This window comes from Nansenia antarctica (assembly GCF_963989245.1).
Source record: "Nansenia antarctica genome assembly, chromosome: 6".
In the NCBI taxonomy this organism is placed as follows: Eukaryota; Metazoa; Chordata; class Actinopteri; order Argentiniformes; family Microstomatidae; genus Nansenia; species Nansenia antarctica.
The window spans coordinates 52,198,776-52,221,079 of NC_137676.1; the positions used below are offsets into that span (position 1 = coordinate 52,198,776).

Consider the following 22,304-nt stretch of genomic DNA (forward strand, 5'->3'; position numbering starts at 1 on the left):
ATCAACCTAACCACAAGGAAATTGCGTCAGTTTTTCCCCGTGATTAAGGTTGGTTGTGAGAACATGATTGTGTTGATTAGCTAAGCCAGAGCAGAAACGAATGTCTTCGATGTCAATCATAGGTCGAGACGTCTTCAGTCGAGGTTCCGCTGCTCAATAACGCCTCGGTGGTCCTCAGAGACTCCGTCCTCCTGGCAGAGATGGACCCGCGTGTCATCGCGGTGAAGCCCGCGTCGAGCCCTACGGCAGGCCCAGGCTGTGCGGGGTGCTAGGCCGCTACGTTGTTGACAGCGCTTCTTCAAAGTCGGATCGATCAAAGTGCTCGATGAAGACGTGTCGAGTCTCACTGACGTGATAGCGAATCGTCTCGGCTGTGCGTTGAGAGACCTGTCAAAGTGTAGGAGACATTAATCGGGTGGCTTTGCCTCTGTCTTGCAAGTCGCGTCATCCCCTCCACAGCTGACTAGCTGGCTACCTGCGTTAGCTCTCAGAGCACCACAGTGGTCTGATCTCTGATAGATCAGCGGTCGTATCGATCGAAATAACTATCGATCCCGTTATGATACACGTGTACTCGATGTGCCACGTTTAATTGAGAATTAGAAGTGTGTTTGGTTGCGGTGGAACGAGCTGAGTCCTGTCTAGGAAGGTGTACCACCTGTCAGTCAGAGAGGCTAGCTAGCTGTCAGTCTGGAGCCTCTGCTACCCTACCTACCCTGGGGTAGTTAGTTAGAGGATCTTCTCTGGACAACCCAACTGTAGCCTAGGCTTGTCAAACCCAAACAAGTAGGTCGCGATCTATATCAGGGAGTTAGTTGACTTTGGTCGAAAGGTGTTTTCGATTAGACACACAATCTAATGTAGCAGGCAGCGACTGAAGAGTGTGGAAGGATTTCTTCCGTCACCTGCTTCAGGTCGTCTGACTTGTTTTCATCTCATCAGGGCCTGTGAAGCCTCGGGCTGTCGTGATGTCGGAGCCCAAGGCGCCCACCCCCACCCCCGCCGGAGACACGTATAAAGGTTGGCTGTTCAAGTGGACCAACTACATCAAGGGCTACCAGCGACGATGGTTCGTCCTGAGCAACGGTCTACTGTCATACTACAGGTGAGTAGATGGGACACTGTTCTCCTCGATCTAATGGTTATTAATGATCTGTAGCTAGTTAAAACTTAGTATAATGACGTGTATAATGTGTTGGATGCTTGGGATCTGCGTGCGTGATGATCCGTGCAAACAATACTGTTTGTGCCCAACCTCCAATTCACACACTGTTCATCTTATCTGAGTCATTTTTTACAATGTAGTCTCTCTCTGCGTGTTGCCAAGTTGCAGAGTCTGTGCTGTGTTGTTGGCCCTACAAGGTGTGTAACCACCATGCTTGCCAAACCAATACATGTGGAAGTTCAGATCATGGATATTGCTGCCCCATTATTGAAACACCCTTGATCTGCCTCGGTCCCATATCAGCAATGTAGTTAGACAACATGCAGGCCATAAGCTGTCGTCATCTGGTTTTTATTGCAACCGATTGTTATTTGAGTATCGTGTTCCGCTGACGCCCCCCCCCCCCCCCCCGAGAATGGTTCCCTTTCTGCTGCATGTTTGTCAGCGTTTCTAACATGAGGGTCTGGAGGAAAGCATCCATGTGGAGCGAAGGTCGTTGTTGCCCATTCAGTAATTCTACAGTGTTGTTGTGTAATGTGAGGTTGATATACTCCAACTGATGCCACTGTCTCTCTGCGTGTTAAAGCATTCACCTTCCCCCCCCTCTCCCTCTCTACCCCCTTTTCTCCCATCTAATACTTAACTTCTTTCCTCCTGTGCCTCCTCTCATCCCCTACCCCCCATCCTCTGTACCTCTCCCCCCGCCCCCCCCCCCCCCCACTCTCTCCAGGACCCAGGCAGAGATGGGTCACACGTGCCGGGGCACCATCAACCTGGCCACGGCCAATATCGCCGTGGAGGACTCGTGTAACTTTGTCATCTCCAACGGCGGGGCCCAGACGTACCACCTGAAGGCCAGCACCGAGGTGGAGCGCCAGCGCTGGATCACCGCCCTGGAGCTGGCCAAGGCCAAGGCCGTACGCAACCAGGCCGAGTCTGGTGAGGCTGAGAGACTGTGTGTGTGTGTGTGTGTGTGTGTGTGTGTGTGTGTGTGTGTGTGTGAGAGAGTGTGTTTTAGGGCTATGAAGGTCATGTCATTTTGCGTCACCGTCGGTTGTTGTGCAAATAACCCTTTTCGCAGTGGGAACACAACTCTGATACAGGAGAGAGTCGGAGTGACCTTGTGGTCGACTGCTCTGGCTGCTACTGAATAGCCAGTGAACACATCCAATGTTTCTAAGATCTTTTCTGAATTAAACAGAAAGCAAGAACATCAGCGCACACATATTGAACAAAAGCGCCTGCCATATGAACGCACGGAACAGAAATAGTGTACGCGAATAAAATAACAGGGACGTGAAGCCTACTTTGGTCAGGGCGAATACATCGTTCTGCTTGTCCTTTTAAATTAACAGGCTACCAGAGAAATAAACAGGTGCCGTTTAATAGCAAGTTAGGTGAACTGTAAGAACTTTGTATTATTAGGCCTCTTCCTTTAAGTTCTGTGCCAGGAACACAAGTATATTTACGTTGCCCTGCTTATACAGGCATACCTCCCCCCCCTCCCCCTCATCTAGCATGCTAGCTTACAATTATATTTTTGGCATGTAGCAGACGCCTTATTCCAAAGCGACTTACAACAGATACATTTGACTAAGTAAGTGAATCATCTATCCACCAATCATAGCAGGAAAAAGGTCATCTATGCCCGGGCCAGGGGGCATTGGCAGTCGTCGTGCTAGAAGAAGGATTTTTTTTTTTCTTTCTTTTTTTCACTAGCGGGAACTTTAAAGGAACAGCGCGTTTACTGAAAAAGACAAAAAAGAAAGAAAAGCGGTCATCCTCACGTATCCGCCGGTAACCTCACAACCTGTCACAGCCCTCTTGTGTTTGTGTGATGAGACTGTTGACTTTTGTCTTTGATAAAATAGAAGGTTATTTTGACCCGATATTAAAACCCCCCTCTTCTCCATCTCTTTTTATATCTTCTTCTTTCTCCAGACGACTCCGGTGACGAGTGTCCTACGTCGCCCCCCGCTGGCGGTCAGGGGGATAGCGGGCGTAACTCGGAGGTCCAGTCCACGCTCCGCACCCTGGGCAGCAAGGTGGAGGACCTCAGCACCTGCAACGACCTCATCGCCAAGCACGGCTCCGCCTTGCAAAGGTCAGGGGGGGGTCAAGCCGGCGCTCTTCGTTTGTCTCTCTGACAGGACTCTCCCGATAAGTCATTTCCTTATTGTGGGCTCTAAGACAGTTGGAACACTTCACTTAGTGAATATACTCATTATGTATTCCTAGCACGTTAGACGTGGTGTTATAAGTGGTGTGTGAGCCCAGAGGAGAGCTCCTGAATCATTATTCAACACTTTGTTTCCAATTCGGAGGGACGTGTGTGATTTTAAAGGGGCGTGTCAGTGAGCGTCGTTAAATGGATGGGGAAGTTAAAGGGAGGGTCACGTCGGTTACGGGAGGAGTCAACAGCCTCTTTCTCCACCCCCCCAGGTCCCTGTCAGAGCTGGAGGGGGTGCGGATAGGAGGGGACACGGGGGACAAGATCCGGCAGGTGACGGAGAGAGCCACGCTGTTCCGCATCACCTCCAATGCCATGATCAACGTGAGTTTGGATGGGGGGGGGGGTCCTGGTGAACACCCAGACGGGACAGTCCAACTGTGTCTTAAGTGTCTCCTGCAGATTTAGAAACTCACCTCTCACGTGACTGTCTCCCTCTAATGACTGTCTCCCTCTCATGACCTGTCTCCCTCTAATGACTGTCTCCCTCTCATGACCTGTCTCCCTCTCACATGACTGTCTCCTCACCCTTCTCACGTGACCTGTCTCCCTCTCACGTGACCTCCTGTCTCCCTCTCACGTGACCTCCTGTCTCCCTCTCAAGTGACCTGTCTCCCTCTCACGTGACCTCCTGTCTCCCTCTCACGTGACCTCCTGTCTCCCTCTCACCTGACCTGTCTCCCTCTCACCTGACCTGTCTCCCTCTCACGTGACCTGTCTCCTGTCCCCCAGGCCTGTCGGGACTTCCTGGCCCTGGCCCAGAGCCACAGTAAGAGGCTGCAGAAGGCCCTGCAGACAGAGAGGGACCAGAGGGTGAGGCTGGAGGAGACCCTGGAGCAGCTGGCCAAGCAGCACAACCACCTGGAGAGGGCCTTCCGGGGGGCCACGGTCCTGCCCTCCTCCCTCAGCAGCACCGCCATAGACAACAAGGGTGAGATTCCCACCCTCTCAACCCCCTCACGTCTAGCCCTAGTGAGGGGCTGAAGTCTCCCTTCCAGTTCGACCCCCCCCATGATGGATATACAATCCTAACTCCTCTCTCTCTCTTTCCCTCCCTCCCTCTCTCTCTCTCTCTCTCTCTCTCTCTCTCACACACACACACACTCTCTCTCACACACACAGGGTCAGGCTCGGGGAAGGGCGATGCGAGTGACGAGGAAGATGAGAATGAGTTCTTTGACGCCATGGAGGACGTCCAGGATTACATCACCGTCCCCGCCGACCCCAAATACCACAGGTCTGCACGGCTACCGCCACCGCTCTTCTCTCTCTCTCTCTCTCTCTCTCTCTCTCTCTCTCTCTCTCTCTCTCTCTCTCTCTCTCTCTCTCTCTCTCTCTCTCTCTCTCTCTCTCTCTCTCTCTCTCTCTCTCTCTCTCTTGTAAGCTTGTAGAAAAGCCCAATAGAACTCTCAGGTCTTCTAACGCTGGTTTTCTCTGTGTACCACATGTACAAAAGAAGAGATTTGGTGAGGCTGCATTCTCATTTTATGCCCCCAGATTGTGGAATGCACTGCCAGTTTACATTAGGGATGCAACCTCAGCACATATGTTCAAGTCAAGACTAAAAACCCATCTTTTTAATATTATTGCCTTTAAACAACTAAATCATTAAATGACGATTATATAATGATTAAAGCACTTTGAGCTGCAACGTTTGCAGGAAAAGTGCTATACAAATAAAAGTTTATTATTATTATTATAAAATAAATATAGATTTCTTGTCTTTCCTCAGGAGGTCAGGCAGCAACGTCAGCGGGTTCAGCAGCGAGATCGGAATGGACGACCAATCGGTGAGTCGTCGGACGATTCCGAAGATGTTTATGTTGTTGTAGGAAACGCTATTGTGATCCAGTCTGATCTGCAATCTGTGTGTCTCCTCTCACGTCAGCTTGACGAACAGTCGCTGGCGTCCAATCCCGAGTCCCCGCTGCCCCAGGAGGCGGAGCCGGTGAAGAAGAGGCGGACCCACATCCCCGACAAGCCCAACTATTCACTCAACTTGTGGAGCATCATGAAGAACTGCATCGGCAAGGAGCTTTCCAAGATCCCCATGCCTGTAAGACACACTAGCACTGTGTGTGTGTGTGTGTGTGTGTGTGTGAGTCCTATTAGCACCGTGTACGGATGCAAATAAGTCGAGCCCGACAAATGCATGGGAGCAGCGATGTTATGGGACGGTGTCAGCCCTTCTACAGAAATATTGTGTTCTATTCCTCCCTTGACCAAAACTGTGCGTCAGCCTCACAATCCAAAATGATATTATGTCAGTGTCGTTGGGGTTTTACCCCTAACCCTATAAAGTGGCTGAATTTGGTGGCTAAAGAGGCTGAAGCTACCTTAGCTGTACATATCTACCTTAACTGGACAAATCTACCTTAACTGGACAAATCTACCTTAACTGTACATAGCTACCTTAACTGTACATAGCTACCTTAACTGTACATAGCTACCTTAACTGTACATATCTACCTTAACTGTACCTAGCTACCTTAACTGTACATAGCTACCTTAACTGTACATATCTACCTTAACTGTATCTAGGTACCGTAACTGTACATAGCTACCTTAACTGTACATAGCTACCTTAGCTGTACATATCTACCTTAACTGTACATATCTACATAGCTACCTTAACTGCCCATAGCTACCTTAGCTGTACATATCTACCTTAACTGTACATATCTACCTTAGCTGTACATATCTACCTTAACTGTACATATCTACCTTAGCTGTACATATCTACCTTAACTGTACATATCTACATAGCTACCTTAACTGTACATAGCTACCTTAACTGTACATATCTACCTTAACTGTACATATCTACCTTAACTGCCCATAGCTACCTTAAGTGTACATATCTACCTTAACTGTGCATATCTACCTTAGCTATACATAGCTACCTTCACTGTACATATCTACCTTAACTGTACCTAGCTACCTTAACTGTACATATCTACCTTAACTGTACATATCTACCTTAACTGTACATAGCTACCTTAACTGTACATATCTACCTTAACTGTACATAGCTTACTGCTATCCATCTCCTGTATACCTCTAACTACCATACTGTACCTATCACTTATCATGTCACTTATCACTATTATGTTTTATATCACTATTTGCACTTCTGGTTAGATACTAAACTGTATTTCGGTGTGTCTGGTACTTGTACTCTGCAACGACAATAATGTAGAATCTAATCAAATTTCGGAAAGTAAATGGTATCTCCTCGGACTGCAGTCACAGTTGCTAACCCCCCACGCCCTTATCTCGCCCTCAGGTGAACTTCAACGAGCCCATCTCCATGCTGCAGCGGCTGTCGGAGGACCTGGAGTACTCTGAGCTGCTGGACAAGGCGGCCAAGTGCCAGAGCTCCCTGGAGCAGCTGTGCTACGTGGCTGCCTTCACCGTGTCCTCCTACTCCACCACGGTGTACCGCACCGGCAAGCCCTTCAACCCCCTGCTGGGGGAGACCTACGAGCTGGACCGCCTCTCTGACAGCGGCTACAGGTCACTGTGTGAACAGGTGAGGGAGGGAGGGAGGGAGGGAGAGGGGAAGATTGGGAGGGAGGGAGGGGAAGATAGGGAGGGACGGAGGGAGGGGGAGAGGGGAAGATTGGAGGGGGAGGGAGGGAGAGAGGGGAAGATTGGAAGGGAGAGGGGGGAAGATTGGGAGGGAGGGAGGGAGGGGAAGATCGGGAGGGAGGGAGGGGAAGATCGGGAGGGAGGGAGGGGAAGATTGGGAGGGGGGGAGAGAGAGGGGAAGATTGGGAGGGAGACGGAGTGACAGAGTGAAAGTGTAGAGAGACACTGCTGTGTGTGAGGGAGGGAGGGAGGGAGGGAGCTGTCTATCATCAGCGGTGCTGAAACTCCTCTCTGACAGGCAACAAGCCAGGGGGCTCCACCACCGCCCTCTAGTGGCGCATGGGTCAAACTACAGCTCTCTCCACATAGTGAACACACACACACACACACACACACACACACACACACAAGCAGAAGACCCAGTAACAGTCCCACTCCTTCAGTGGGTTGAGCACTTAGACCAGCGGTGGACAGAACAACTTGTTGATAAACCTCTGTGTTCATTCATGTCCTGACCTTTTTATTGACCGTCTTCTACACCCCCCCCCCCCCCCCCCCCCCCCCCTCCCCCAGGTGAGTCACCACCCCCCCGCGGCGGCCCACCACGCCATCTCAGAGCGGGGCTGGACCCTCAGACAGGAGATCTCCCTCGCCAGCAAGTTCAGGGGCAAATACCTCTCCATCATGCCTCTGGGTGAGAGAGAGAGAGAGAGAGAGAGAGTGTGGGTGGGTGGGTGGCTGTGTGGGTGGCTGTGTGGGTGGGTGGGTGTGTGTGTGTGTGTGTGTGTGTGTGTGTGTGTGTCCGTGTCTGTCTGTGTCTGTCTGTGTGTGTGTGTGTGTGTGTGTGTGTGTGTGTGTCTGTCTGTCTGTCTGTCTGTCGTTCTCTGTGTGTGTGTCTGCCTGTCTGTGTGTGTGTGTCTGTCTATCTGTGTGGGTGTGTCTGTCTGTGATTGTCTGTCTGTGCGTGCGCCTTGACGTAACCCCTTCCCCTCCCCCTCCTCCCCTCTCCTCCCAGGGTCTATCCAGTGCATGTTTGAGAAGAGCAACAACCACTACTCGTGGAAGAAGGTCACCACCACCGTACACAACATCATCGTGGGCAAACTGTGGATCGACCAGGTGAGAGACACAGACCGCTGACACACACACCGCTGACAGACATCCAACATCTCCTTTATTTTTTACTTGATTATATTTTTAGTTTTATTAGTATTTTATTCTCCTTATGATACCCATTGAAACTCCTATGACAGGGATATTTAGATCCATAATACCAAAAAAATATCTGTTTTTTTTTAACCCCCCCCCCAAAAAAAAAGGCAGACAGCCACACCCAAAAGGTGATACTGTATCCATATCTGCTCATCACCGCTTACATCAAGATATTAGCTGCGAATCCCTGGTAGTTCAAAGGGATAACTCGTTGGGAAAACTCCACTCAAACTAAAAACACACCTAGTCGAAAAAGCGCCGCAATCTAATTCAACGTGCGGAAACACCGAAGGGATCCCAGACCGACGTCCAACAATCGGACGACAGTCTCAGTGGAACTTAACGATAGACGTTTGAAAATGACTTCAAAGTCTGTCTTTGAAGTCTACTCAGTCGAGTAGAGCGTGGCGACTGACCACAGCTTAGGCCGTGGGTTCGATTCCCGCCGGGGACCGTATATACTCAAAGCACGTACGCAGCGTAACGCAGTTAGGAATGAAAGCGCTTTTTCCAGGCCGTGAAAACACGGAACACGGGAAACTGATTGTTGTGGTGATCTATTCCACTGTTCCTCTGTCCTGAGAGAGTGTCTTTTCTCTCCCTCCCTCTCTCTCTCTCTCCTCTCAGTCGGGGGAGATAGACGTGGTGAACCACCTGACGGGGGACCGCTGCCACCTCAAGTTCGCCCCCTACAGCTACTTCTCCAGGGACGTGGCCAGGAAGGTGAGTGTCTGAGGGGAGACCCCCCCCCCCTCCTCACCAGGTCACCACCGGGCCTCTTTCCTCCTCTCGGCGGCGTCCACCACAGATGAATACACCCATTCGGCGCCGAACCCCCTCTCCCTCTTCATCCCTCTCTCTCCCTCTTCATCCCTCTCTCTCCCCCCCTTCATCCCTCTCACTCCTTATTTGTCCAGCTCAAAGCCCTAGGTGGAATCAAGTCCGGAAGTGGAAATTTACCCCCGTCAATAAACTCTCTCTCTCTCCCTCTGTCTCTCTCTCTCTCATATCTCTTTCTCTCTCTTTATGTCTTTCTCTCTCCCTCTCGCTCCATATCTCTCTCTCCCTCTGTCTCTCCATATCTCACTCTGTCTCTCTCTCTCTCCCCCTCTGTCTCTCTCTCTCTCCCTCTGTCTTTCTTTCTCTCTCTCTCTCTCTCCCTTTGTCTCTCCATCTCTCTCCCTCCTTCAGGTGACGGGCGTGGTGACAGACAGGGAGGGGAAGGCCCACTACGTGTTGTCGGGGACGTGGGATGAGAAGATGGAGTTCTCCAGGGTGATGCAGAGCAGCAAGGGAGGGGGGGAGAACGGCACAGAGGGCAAGCCCAAGACCGTCTACCAGACCCTCAAAGCCCGCGAGCTCTGGAAGAAGAACCCTCTGCCGTGAGTCTGTGTGTGTGTCTGTGTGTCTGTGTGTCTCTGTGTGTGTGTGTGTGTGTGTGTGTGTGTGTGTGTGTGTGTGTGTGTGTGTGTGTGTGTGTGTGTGTGTGTGCATATTCAGGCCTGCCGCAACGCTGTACAAGCACTCCACTGTAAAGCCTAGCATGTTCAGTCTGTGTAGTGACGATTCAGAAGTGTTCTCTAATATTTCAGCAAACACCCCCGATGCTGTAATTGTCAATGAAAATCACAGAGAGGTGCTCATTCTAGAAGTTGGCTGCACCTTTGATCATAGCCTAGAGGAAGCCTTTTCAACCAAGATCTTGAAATACCAACAGCTGGAGCAGGCCATATCACAACTGGGTTACAGATGAGGGGTAGTGGTGGTCTAGTGGATAGTGAGTTGGACTTGGGATCGGAAGGTTGTGAGTTCAAATCCCGCCTGAAGCCACACCACTACTAGTGTGCCCTTGGGTAAGGCACTTAGCCCTCAGTTACTCCAGGGGGAATGTCCCTGTAATTCGTAATTGTAAGTCGCTTTGGATAAAAGCGTCTGCTAAATGACAAAATTAAATTAAATTAGATGTAAACTTTTCGTTTTCATATTTGGCAGCCTGGGCCATGTTCATAAGCTTGTTGCCAAGTGAGACAACTGGACAAAATACAAGTCGTGGGAGACAAATAAGACAGGATACAATTTACAATAGAAGTACATATCCTGCATGTCATCCCTCCTCTCTCTCTCACCCATCCTTCCTGTCAAAAATCTCTACTGTCTTTATCAAGAAAAAGAAAAAGATAGTACAAATAGTAAAATTAAAAAAGCATGTGTGTAGGGGCTACGTTTGTGCTTTCTAAAAGAAAAGACAACAGAACAATACTTGGGGCCAATCCCAATTCACCCCTACGGCTTTGTTTGCACTAGGGGTGGGACGATTAGAAAATGTCATGTCACGATTATCGTGGGCAAAATAATCGCGATCCACGATATTATCGCGAGAATTTAAAAAAAAAAAAAAAAAGGAAACTTTTTTTTAGAATGCCAATAAAACACACTGTAATCACTTTAACTTAGATTTTGTTGTATTTTTATTGAATCATGTTAATAACATTAACATCATTTTAAAAACATCTTGACAAAAATCAAAATCTTTAATAAAATCTTAAATAAGGTAATGATAAATTATAAGGTATCACTGCATAAATAAAGGAAAAAAATACTGTCAAACAAAACTTGAACACTGACACTTTTCTGTCATCAAACTGAGTGCTAGCCTTGTGGCTTAGAGACTTGAAAGCTTCAAGATAGGTTAAAGTGCAAAAATGTCAACATGTTCACTTTTTCGGAGAGGTGTGCTCGGAGAGGTGTGAGTATGTGCCCACTGGCACTAAAATGTGCCCACTGGCACTAAACACTCTCTCTGAAGGAACACTAGTTGCAGGTATGCATAGAAGCCTGCGGGCAACCCTGGAAAGGTGAGGCAATGGACACGGGGCCGATGCAGCCATGGTGAGAAGGCTAGCATACGTTAGTGACTGACTGACAAGGCTGACTTGACAGTCACGTTACCCATGCAGGCTGAACAATCACGCGAGACACATTTCTGTGAGGATATTCGCGCGCGGCTCATGTGAGAAATCTCAATTATATTACTATTTATTTATAACATACGATTATGACATCCTCCCTCTCGCCAGTTTGGGGCAACATAGACTTCTCCCCTGGTGCCACGGATAGGGGTTTCAAGCGGTGGGACAGCAAAGGGATGGTTACTATCGGACATTTATATGATACGGAAATACTACTTTCATTTGACCAATTATGTAAGAAATATGACCTACCACGAAATGAGTTTTTCAGATCCCTTCAGATACGAAGTTTTTTAAATAGCCAAAAAGACACTGGCCTCTGTCACCAACCCTCTCCGCTGGAGGAGATAGTCTCTGCTGGAAAGACGAGAGGCATTCTGGGGCTTGGGTATAGAGCACTTTCAAAATATGATAAAGGCAAACCTGCATTTACGCCCAAAGACTGGAATAATGACCTGAACATTAATACTGATGAAGCAACTTGGTCACTAATATGGCAATCGGCAAACGACATCTCAATCTGTAATAGGACGAAGGAAACGCAATTTAGACTACTACAACGTTTGCAGATTACTCCCCAACTTAGACATAAAATGGATCATAACAAATCGGAAATGTGTACAAAGTGTATTACCGAGGTTGGGAGCTTTGTTCATTGTGTTTGGACTTGTAGATATATAGATGATTACTGGAAAGGTATAGTGGATAAAATTCATCTAATTCTAGATGTTACATTGGATAAGGACCCCATGTGTCTATTGTTTGGGTTGCCAGACAAACAACTTAAAAGTATGCATTCCAAAAGACTTCTGTGTATCTTCACTTTTTGTGCAAGGAAAAATATATTGCTGAAATGGATAGACTGCAAACCGCCTACAATAGCTGGATGGTACAAGGTAATTTTTGATATGATTCCTATGGAATATCTGACATATAGGTCTAAGTGTAAGATAAAGACATTCTATAAGATTTGGTCTCCGTTCTTAGATTATATTGGTACCAGACTGGCTGCCATTGTAATGAAAGGTTTGGTGGATTACACTCAAGAAAGTACACAAGACTAATGTGTAACAGATCTACAATGTATGGGTCACAATATTATTTACTGTGCTGGTGTTGTGCTGCCGCTGTGTTTAGGACTGTAAGACATGGATGCTGTCTCCGATGGGGGTGATCCCCCCCATATCATATATTATGGCATTTGTTGTGTCATTTTCTTTTCTGTTTATTTCTGATATGTGACATTGCCTCCTCCCCCACTGTTTTTTTGTTTTTGTTTCGTTTTTAAACATTTTCTGTTTATGGACAATGTACTGCATAACAAAGTGCAAAACTAGTTTTCTACTATTAATGGGACAATAACCTCCCCCACGGATACTAGTTGTTGTTGTTATGTCCTGTTGTGTACATGTCTCTGTGAAACTCAATAAAAATATTAACCCAAAAAAAAAAAAACACACATAGGTCACATACATTAATACATACAATAAAAACAGACAGACAAAGCAGTGTTTATAAAATGTAGTGCCTATTTAAAAAGTCCAGTCATTTAAAAATAATAATTAAAAAAAAAAAAAAAAAAAAAAACGATTATGACGATTATTCAACTAATTAAAATTCTCCACGATAAAGTTATCGCGGGTGTTTTTATCGCGATTAACGATAAACACGATAATCGTCCCATCCCTAGTTTGCACCCCTATGGCTTCGTTTTGCGCGTTCACGTTTAGGGGTAGGGGTGTCCCAATTCATATTTCATCGAGCCATGGCTTAATTTCGAGGCCTAACTATGGTTTCATTTTGAGCGATTCCAGGACCAGACCAGCTTTGAAGCCATAGGGGTACGCTACCCCTTGATTCCAGGATGCATTGCGAAATGTTATGTCGCTCTATTCAATGCGGAAATGTCATTTTACTTTCTCTGTAATTACTTATTAATAAAGATTTGAAAAATTATGATAACCATCTTATTATCTTAGTTTAATGTCATTACAATGCATTATAGACCTTTTATTTATAACAAGCATAACAAAAAAAAAACGCTTTTATGTCGGTGCTGTTTCTAACGTTACAGGCTGATTTGTGGACAGTCGCGCATATTACATATTTCCATGTCTGATGTACTAATGTCATTTCAATGCATTATAGACCTTTTCTTTACAACAAGCATAACAAAAAAATCGCTGTTATGCCGAGGTGCCTATGCTTAACATAGAAAGTTCCACAGTCCAGCGCGCTCGGGTTTAGCAGTAGAGGACTGGTAGCCTACCTGATCACTTCCATTAGACTATCAAAGCAGGACATCGGAGCACTCATATCTGCGCGTTTGTCACAGGGTGACAGTCCCTGTTCCTCTGCCCGGCGTCAGTCCAATGGAATCGTCAAGCACAGCCTTCCCCATAGAAATACATCGGCGATTACAGAGATGTACAATCATGTTTATTTAGAAATTAATTGTGGTGTTTGACAGCGGATGATGGTAGACATATTTAATGTAAAGTTATCTATCTAAAGTTATCTATCCACAGGCTGTGCATGATAGGCGCGAATTCCCCCCCCCCCCCCCCCCCGGGTGGTATATGACGCTATATTGCGGCACTTATTATACCAAAACAACTCGCAATCTAATCCGAGCAGTTGTTATTATTAGGGCTGGGTATCGCCACTGATTTCCCAAAACGATTCGATTCCGATTCACAGCTCCCAATTCGATTCGATTCACGATTCGATTCGATTCGATTCGATTCCGATTCGATCTAGTTACAATATACATTTTTTGCTTGAATATGAAAGAGATTCTCCGAACTAATGCTATAAATGGTTCAAGGAACCCTATAACATGTAGCATTGTTAAACATATCAATGAATTGACTCCAAAGCAGTTACATGAATGTACTTTTTATTTACATATGACTTTGCTTTTGTCCAGCTCATCTCTAACGTCACATTTTTAAAATCCAAAATGCACCCAGACATCTGACTTTAAGCCTGGTGGTGACTTGAGTGTCCCTGCCATCGCCATGTTTTTAGATTTTAGTGTTGAGACCTCACGTTGCGTGAGATATGATAAATTCTTGTAGCGCGAGATCTGGCCACGAGATCTCGTTGCGGGTTGAAGCTGCAAGCAAAAATAATAATAAAAAAAAAAAAAAAATAAATAATCGATCTCGGGATTTATGAATCGATAATCGCTCATTTTTATGAAGATCGATTCAGAATCGGGAAATCGATTTTTTGAACCCAGCCCTAGTTATTATGTAATATTATCGATGGATGTGCCATTTTTGATGGAGGGCAGTGAGCGGGAGACTCATCAAGGACATGTAGTTAATTAATGCAGTGGACAGCGGCTGTTTCTCCAGCGTTCCTGTCACTTCGGATTTCGGAACGCCATAAAATTAAATCTGTATGTCATGCATTTTTCCATGTTTCCCATTGATGGTATATGACGCCGTAAATGTAACTAAAGTTCAGCTGCGAAGTTGTTGCACTGTTGTCCTAAATCAGTGCAGACTGGCAGGGTAGGAGCACAGGTTTCATACAGGTTAGAGCGCCGTTATTCTGTCATGGTCTTATAATCATCATTGTTCTTTTTTATTTGATGACTTGTTTGATCGATTGATAGCGTAAAAGTGAAGTTGTGAATGAGTCGCGAGCGTCAATGCTTTTCTACGATACTACTGATGACGTAGCTATCAGTCTTGAAGGGTTGTCCCGTTTCATAGGGGTAGATTTCAACCCCGACGGCTTGTGGCTCTGTTCGAAGGCCTTGGCTCGAAATCGAGTCACACTCGAAAACGAGCCATAGGGGTAGAAAAGGGAATCGGGATTGGGCCTTATTCTTCTCTTTCCTTTCCTTCCTTACTCTCTCTCTTTCCCGTAGCGAGGGAGCAGAGACCATGTACTACTTCTCCTCACTGGCGCTGACCCTCAACGAGCCTGAGGAGGGCGTGGCGCCCACGGACAGCCGCCGCCGGCCCGACCAGCGCCTGATGGAGGCGGGCCGCTGGGACGAGGCCAACGCCGAGAAGCAGCGCCTGGAGGAGAAGCAGCGGACCGCCCGCAGGGAGAGGGAGAGGGAGGCCGTACGCAGCGCCACCGGGCCGCCCCAGGAGGGAGAGGGAGGAGAGGGGGAGGAGAGAGGGATGGAGGAGCCCCCCGCCGCCCCCGCCCGCCCAGGAAGCCCGCCGGAGGATGGTGAGAGAGGGTTAGGAGGGAGGAGAGGAGAGAGAGAGAGAAGGAGAACAAGAGTCGTCTGGGGGAAAACGGACAAAAGGGGAAGCTTTGTCTGTTTTTTTTCTGTGCGTTTTTGTTCGTTGTTTTTTGTCGGTGGATCTGTCTGGGTGTGTCTTTCCCCCCTGTGTCTGTCTGTCTGTCTGTCGGTCGGTCGTTCACCCGTCTTGTCTGTCTGTCTTGTCTGTCTCTCTCCTCCAAGCTGTCATTGAGGACTCCATCACTGACTCGCCTTTGAAAAGCAAGTACCGCCCTCTCCTCCTCCTTCTCCCTCACTCACTCTTTCTATCGCTCTACCTGCTTCACACACACACACACGCACACACATGCGGTTATTCGTTATTACAATATTTTCCTGACACATTTTCCATCCCGAGAATAAATCCCCTTTCTTTTTCCCCGGGGGTCACCGAGTGTGTCATTCTAAAGCATCTAGAATTCCCAATTTCTGAGGGAACTCGATCCACTTCGTCCAACCGTCCGCACGTTTAGGATTCTGCCGCCGGCAGGATTTATCATTCCGGATTTATCGTTATTGGTGTGGTTTTATTTTTAGCAAAGCTCTGTGACACAGCACAGGTTTCAGCCTCCATGTCTGAATGGATACAAGTACACACACACACGCACACACACACACACACACACACTGAGCGTTGATGATCGATCGTGCAGAGAGAAGCCAGATTTAGACATTGCGCGTGTCATTTACCAGTTCCGTTTTGCGTCACGATGCTCGTCGGAAATGGATTTGTCGTCATTTCTACCGCGTCTCTCGCGGGTTATTTATCTCGGGAATGGGTTTGTGTGGGGGAAATGTCGAGAACCCGGTTCCCGCTATTCAACACACACACACAATAACGGGATGGTGTTGTGAATACATCTGGTCCATCATCTTCTGAAAAAGTCATTTCTTCGTTGTCTTGTTCCCTCCTTTCTTCCATCCCTCCCTTCTGTGTGTCTCTGTAGTCCACGCTGTGGAGGTCGCTACAGAGGCCAGCGAGGCTTCTGACGAAAGCAAGTACCACTCCCTCCTTCCCTCCCTCCCTCCTAGCACACTCCCTCATCCTCCCCTCTTTTTTTAGTCTCTCCTTATCTGTCTTTCTGACACACACTCTCTCTGGGTAGCGGTGGATTTGTCTTTAGCATCTCTGAGTAGATAGAATGGTAGCTAGCGACTGTAGCTAACCCCACCGGATAACGTCATGAAGTGTAAAAGTACTTCACGCCACTGCGCAAGATAATGCCGGCCATTAATTAGCGAAACAGCCCAGTCGTAGAATCAAGATGGCTGTCGGATTTCACATCTCATCTCACATCTGAAAGGTGCGTTTTTTCTTCCGTATCTCTCCTCCCTCCTTTTTCATCATTTCATTCCTTTTTGTTCAGCTGACACAGAGGACACCCCACCTTACACGCCTATTGGAAGCAAGTAGCATCTATCTATCTAACTCTATACCTATCTATCTCTATATCGACTGTATCTGTCTATCCATCTATTTATCCATCCTAGCAATCACATTTCATCTTTCCCTCAATCTTTTCACAGCTCCTCAAGGTCCACCACTCTCACCTTATCAAAGCAAGTATTCACCTCTACTCTCACACACACACACACACACACACACACACACACACACACTCACTCTCACTCTCACTCTCTCACTCGTCTTTCTTATTTATTTTTTCATATATTTCTCTGTCATTTCCCCTCATTCTGTCCATCTTGTTCTTCTTCAGTGGAAGGCATGGAAAGTCCTCATGGGGCTCCGCTCAAAAGCAAGTAACCCCCCCTCCCTCCCTCCCCCCCGACTGTTTTTGTGTGCGTGCAGTCTGTGCATCTCTCCCTTCGTTTTCTTTAGAAGCCGAACTGTAGACCGTTGCGCTAGTATTACCTGCGTTACCGACACAGTAGTACTACAGCAACACCATAGCCCCCCCCCCCCCCCCCCCCCCGAGGAGTAACCGCGGTAACCCCTCACGTCAGACGGAGCCGTAGCCGGTTAGCCGGGAGACCTGGTGGAGGCAGGGAAACGGAGGGAACAAGGGGGGCTCAAGGAACCAACGGAACGAACTGGACGGTATCGGGAACCCGTGCGAGTCCCCCGTTCTCTCCGGTTCCCCCCTCCCTCCACCAAGCCTCCACTTCTCTCCGCTTGCCCCCCCCCACCCATGGGTCAGACCAACAACATTCAAACAACCTTCTGTCTCTCCTCCTCTCCCTCTCTCTCTCTCTCTCTCGCTCTCTCTCTCTCTCCCCCTCTACCTCCTCTCTCTCTCTCCCTCTCCTCTCTCTCTCTCTCTCTCTCCTCAGCCGCCCACCAGGAGAGCCACCAGGCCATGTGGTTCGAGCGGGTGGACGACCCCGTGTCGGGGGAGAGCATGCACGTGTACAAGGGTGGCTACTGGGAGACCAAGGACCAGGGCGACTGGGACGCCTGCCCCCGGATCTTCTGATTCCAAAATGGCCGCCCCCGCCCCGCCTCACCCCTCCTCTCCCGGCAAAGTGGACTAACCCCAGACCTGTGGAAAAGATGGAGAGGCTGGGGGGCTTGGGGGCATGGGAGAAAGACACAAACTGGGCATCGAACCCCACCCCCCCCACCCCGTCTATGAAGCAAGGTGAGGCGGACGGACGGACGGACTGTAGGACATTGCGATCAGACAGGGGGGAGGAGCTTAATTGCCTTCATCTTCAACATAATAGACTTCTAAATGTATTACCCCCCCCCCCCTGTAGAGCCACTGCCACAGACGAGACTGTCTCTCGTTCCCTAGCTCTCTGTCTCTCTCTCACACTCGATCACACTCCACCTCTCTCTCTCTCTGTCTCTCTCTCTCTCTCACACTCGCTCACACTCCACCTCTCTCTCTCTGTCTTTCTCTCTCTCACACTCTGTTAATCACACTCCACCTCTCTCTCTCTCTCTCTCTCTCTCTCACACACTCTCTCTCTCTGTTACTTACACAACACCTCTCTCTCTCTCTCACACACACACAAGATGTGTTTGTTCCAAAAAAAAGAAGATAAATCACATTTTATTTTCAAGTGTACTTAAGTCAAGAGTTGAGAAAACCAAGAATACAAAGCGAGGCAGGGGGCTATTCCATCAAGGTCGTTAAAGTAAAATCTAAGCTTATTTTTGATAAGTCTCGCGATTTTGCTTTAGCGACGTTGATGGAATACCCCCCTGAACCTTGCAAATATGTCTGTGTATATATCAAATAATGAAGTCATAATAAATAGTGCTATTAATGGTGGATGGTGTTGATGGTAAAGATGATAATGATGATCCTGATAGATGATGGTGGTGGTTGTAAATGTTTCTGGAAGGTTCTGTTCATTGTTCATCACCCAAAGTGAAACTGGATCATTGTCCACACTAAGAAGATAACTGTAACTGTCATCTTTGATCTTCTCCAGCTCCTTGTCTCTCTTTCCATTTAAATGTTTGTCTTGTCACTGTTGTGTTGCATATATTATTATTAATATTATTAACTTGTTGACTGTTTTCCTTCCTATGTCTTTTTTTATTTTGTATTCGTCTATTTGTTTGTTTGTTTTATCTGTTCTTTCTCACTCCATCATTCCATCAATCTGTACTTCATTCCGCTCCTCCCTCAGTTTGTCTTTTTTCTTTCTTGTCCTCTGTTTTCTTTGCGTGTTTGTTGTCTTTGTTATGGTGTCTGTCAGGGCGCCGTGGTAACGGTGTCGCAGGGTGATGATGAGATCAAGTCTGATGAGCTGGGTGACTGTCGCAGGTTGATGATGTATTAAAGTCTGGCTCGGGAAGAAGTGCATATTTGTTGTCATGAATTGATTAATGAATTGTTATACACACACCTATCTTCATGTGTGCACATTTGAGCACATGGGTCATCATAACTAGAACACTACTTTACATTGTTAGCAGGCTCACAAAACAAGCTGTGTTAGTTGACTAGAGATGTGTCGTTGATTTTCAACAACGCTTAGCTTACGCTTTTAGTAAGTCGTGAAAACGGAAGTCAATGTCGGAATGTGCCAAACTGCCGACATGTTTTCTGTAATTATATGACTAGGCAGTAGGCAGTTGTCATCATCATTATCATCATTATATGACTAGGCAGTAGGCAGTCATCATTATTATCATCATTTTATGACTTGGCAGTAGGAGGTCATCACTCAATGCCCGTCTCATTCACAGAACAGCATGGGTTGCTTGCACTGTTTCATCAATAAAACGTCTCGCAATCAGGAAACAATCTGTGTTTACACACCAAATGCACTGTAACGTGGATGGAATATACATTCCGCACATCCAGTATAATCATGCGACACAGCCGAACATTCAGTGACGCAGTTAAGCAAGTACATCCCGCTGCAACCTGAGCTACCCCGTACTCAGACATGAACCTCAGTTATAGTGGAGCGGTTTAGCACAATAATTGTTCACTTTTTGAAGAAAGCATGACATTTCTACCATAGTTAGTACATACCATAAGGTTTATTTTCAGGTGTGGAGGGAAGTCAGATTTGACCCCAGAGGCCCGGGAGAGGTCAAATTCAAGATGGCCGCCAGTCCACCGTGTCCAATGTTCAAACACGCTTAATTTTGGAACCAAACAGAGTAGAAAAACACTTAAGGTGTACTTTCCAACTAAGTTAGGGATGCCCATTCATTTGGTGATATTTCTGAGATTGACAGAATTCAAATAAATGCAATTAGGTCAAAGTCAAGGTCAAATGACATTGAAATTACGTGATTACATGAAACTTTGCTTCCATTTTGTGGACACTTTTGTGGACACTTGTGACACTATTGTTATGGTTAGTGTAGAGGAGTAGTACACACTATGCATACACACAGGCAGGCAAAGGATGCAAAAAGGTGCTTAATTTCCTAAACTAAATTGTACACAGAACTCAAAGTACACACAACTAACAAACTAACAACAAACCGACGAAAGACAACTGAAGACATGAGGGGATATAAGGGAGGACATGACGGGATATAAGGGAGGACATGAGGGATATAAGGGAGGACATGACGGGATATAAGGAGGACATGAGGAGATATAAGGGAAGACATGAGGGGATATAAGGGAGGACATGAGGGGATATAAGGGAGGACATGAGGGGATATAAGGGAAGACATGAGGGGATATAAGGGAAGACATGAGGGGATATAAGGGAAGACATGAGGGGATATAAGGGAGGACATGAGGGGATATAAGGGAAGGCATGAGGGGATATAAGGGAGGATATCTATATAATATGGTCACTCCAAGATTTCTGACTGAGGAGCAGATGTTTGAGCCAAGGGGACCTAGGGCATCGACATAATAGATAGATAGATAGATAGACTTTATTTGTCATTGCTACAGTACAGGTACCAAACAACGAAATTTAGGAGGGGTGGCTCCCCTGGTGTTAGGAAAGGAAAAAGAAACACATTTTAGAAAAAGCATAGATGCATAAAGTCACAAGAAGGTAAGGAGCTGGTTTACATCAATAAAGGCTATGTACACAATCCACTGTACTATACTGCACAGATAGTCAACTAGGGTTGTCATATTGCACAAGAAAGTATTTTTTCACATTATTTTAAAGTGTCACAGTTTGCAGGCTTGAAAATTTACATGTTTGTGCCTCAGCACTAGCTGCCATACAATCCGTCCGGACTGTCCTGGGCCAAGATAAGGGCCTGGCCAAGATCCTGGGCCAAGATAAGGGCCCCATAAGGGCCTAGAGAAGTGTTGGCCAATAGAATTATCTCAGTCTTGCTCTCGTTTAGATAGAGGAAGTTTGCACTCAACCATGCTTTGATGTCAGTCAGGCAATTGAGCAATGGCTGAAGTGCAGCCTTTCCTCTAGATTTTAGTGGCAGATAGACCTGGACATCGTCAGCATAACAGTGGAAGGACACACCTGTAAAGGCGAAATAGAAGGGGGCCCAGTATCGACCCTTGAGGAACCCCACAGGTGAGAGGGGCCTCAGTTCTCCTAGCTGAACGGAGAAACTACGTCCGGCAAGTAGGACTAGTGTTCACAGTATGGGGTCATGGGAGGAGACAGGGGCAAGGATGTCCCAGTGAGGAAACAAGATAGAGTCACAGAGCGAGGCAAAACTTTATATATAGTAGACAAGGGTGCTTTTCTGAAGTTGAGCAGAGATGTATGGTGCAAACACTGTTTCTCCATACTCTTGAAATGTTCTTGATGTGCTAGGATTTAGCATTTGAACCACAGCTGCACCATCGAGAATTACTGCATCAACCACAGGCACACTCTTGTCTTCGAGCAGATCTGACTCCAGGCAGCGAAGTAGATCTGCTTTAACCCCAATCCGAAGTTTTCCTCCAGTTGACAGAGCTGGTGGGGCTGCCTGGTTTTCATGGGAGAAGAAATGTTGGATGTCTCCATCTCATGTTTGACAGGAGATGTACAGCCTTGAAAAGAGACCACAGTCACTCTTCAGTACTGCAAGTTGTGCCTTGTCTTTTGACCATATCTTGACAGGTGGCCTACTGAACAGTGGCAACTTGTTCTTTGGAAGTGTTTGCATGACAAGTGTTGTACAATCAAAAATGTATTTACTACAACATTTTGGTACTATGACTTATTCTGAAACTTGCTTTGAAACCAGTAATAAAAATACTAATAACAGACCTACCTTAGTTAACATTAACATTAGTTAACATTAGTTAACATTAGTTTAGCTAGCAGAAATATTTTGATCAGCGCTGCCATAGCTAGCTAGCAAACTAATTCCCGGCTATAATCAAATTCAATGTCTTTGCATGTTACAGTTAGGTTATTGTCTGTTCATAGTAAGTCAGTTTATCGGTTGTATTTATCTATTGGTATATTTCTGTCATAAGTGCTCTCTGTCTCGTGCATAGTGCACTCATCACGTAGCCTACT

The 22,304-nt window shown here is 46.9% G+C and overlaps 1 protein-coding gene across 2 annotated transcripts; it reads left to right on the forward strand.

Annotated features, from left to right (window-relative positions):
• Positions 1–29: 29 nt before the first annotated feature.
• Positions 30–19,180, forward strand: osbp (oxysterol binding protein). 2 transcript variants are annotated; one of them, XM_080533918.1, is made up of 17 exons: positions 30–48; positions 943–1,105; positions 1,896–2,104; positions 3,107–3,269; positions 3,608–3,719; positions 4,128–4,326; positions 4,518–4,632; positions 5,128–5,185; positions 5,284–5,451; positions 6,682–6,927; positions 7,560–7,680; positions 8,002–8,105; positions 8,826–8,921; positions 9,390–9,580; positions 15,051–15,364; positions 17,712–18,019; positions 19,023–19,180. In XM_080533918.1, the coding sequence occupies exons 2-16, from the start codon at positions 969–971 to the stop codon at positions 17,852–17,854; spliced, it is 2,376 nt and encodes a 791-aa protein (XP_080390044.1). In that variant the 5' UTR covers positions 30–48; positions 943–968; the 3' UTR covers positions 17,855–18,019; positions 19,023–19,180. The 2 variants fall into 2 exon arrangements, with proteins under 2 accessions (XP_080390044.1, XP_080390045.1); XM_080533919.1 differs by lacking the exon at positions 30–48 and adding an exon at positions 163–397.
• Positions 19,181–22,304: the final 3,124 nt, after the last annotated feature.

What these genes read in the sequence shown, in the direction of transcription:
- osbp (XM_080533918.1), top strand. Translation starts at nt 969, where the DNA reads ATGTCGGAGCCCAAGGCGCCCACCCCCACCCCCGCCGGAGACACGTAT. An exon ending in CACGGCTCCGCCTTGCAAAG is followed by an intron (nt 3,270 to 3,607) that starts GTCAGGGGGGGG and finishes CCACCCCCCCAG; the next exon opens with GTCCCTGTCAGAGCTGGAGG. An exon ending in GCAAACTGTGGATCGACCAG is followed by an intron (nt 8,106 to 8,825) that starts GTGAGAGACACA and finishes CTCTCCTCTCAG; the next exon opens with TCGGGGGAGATAGACGTGGT.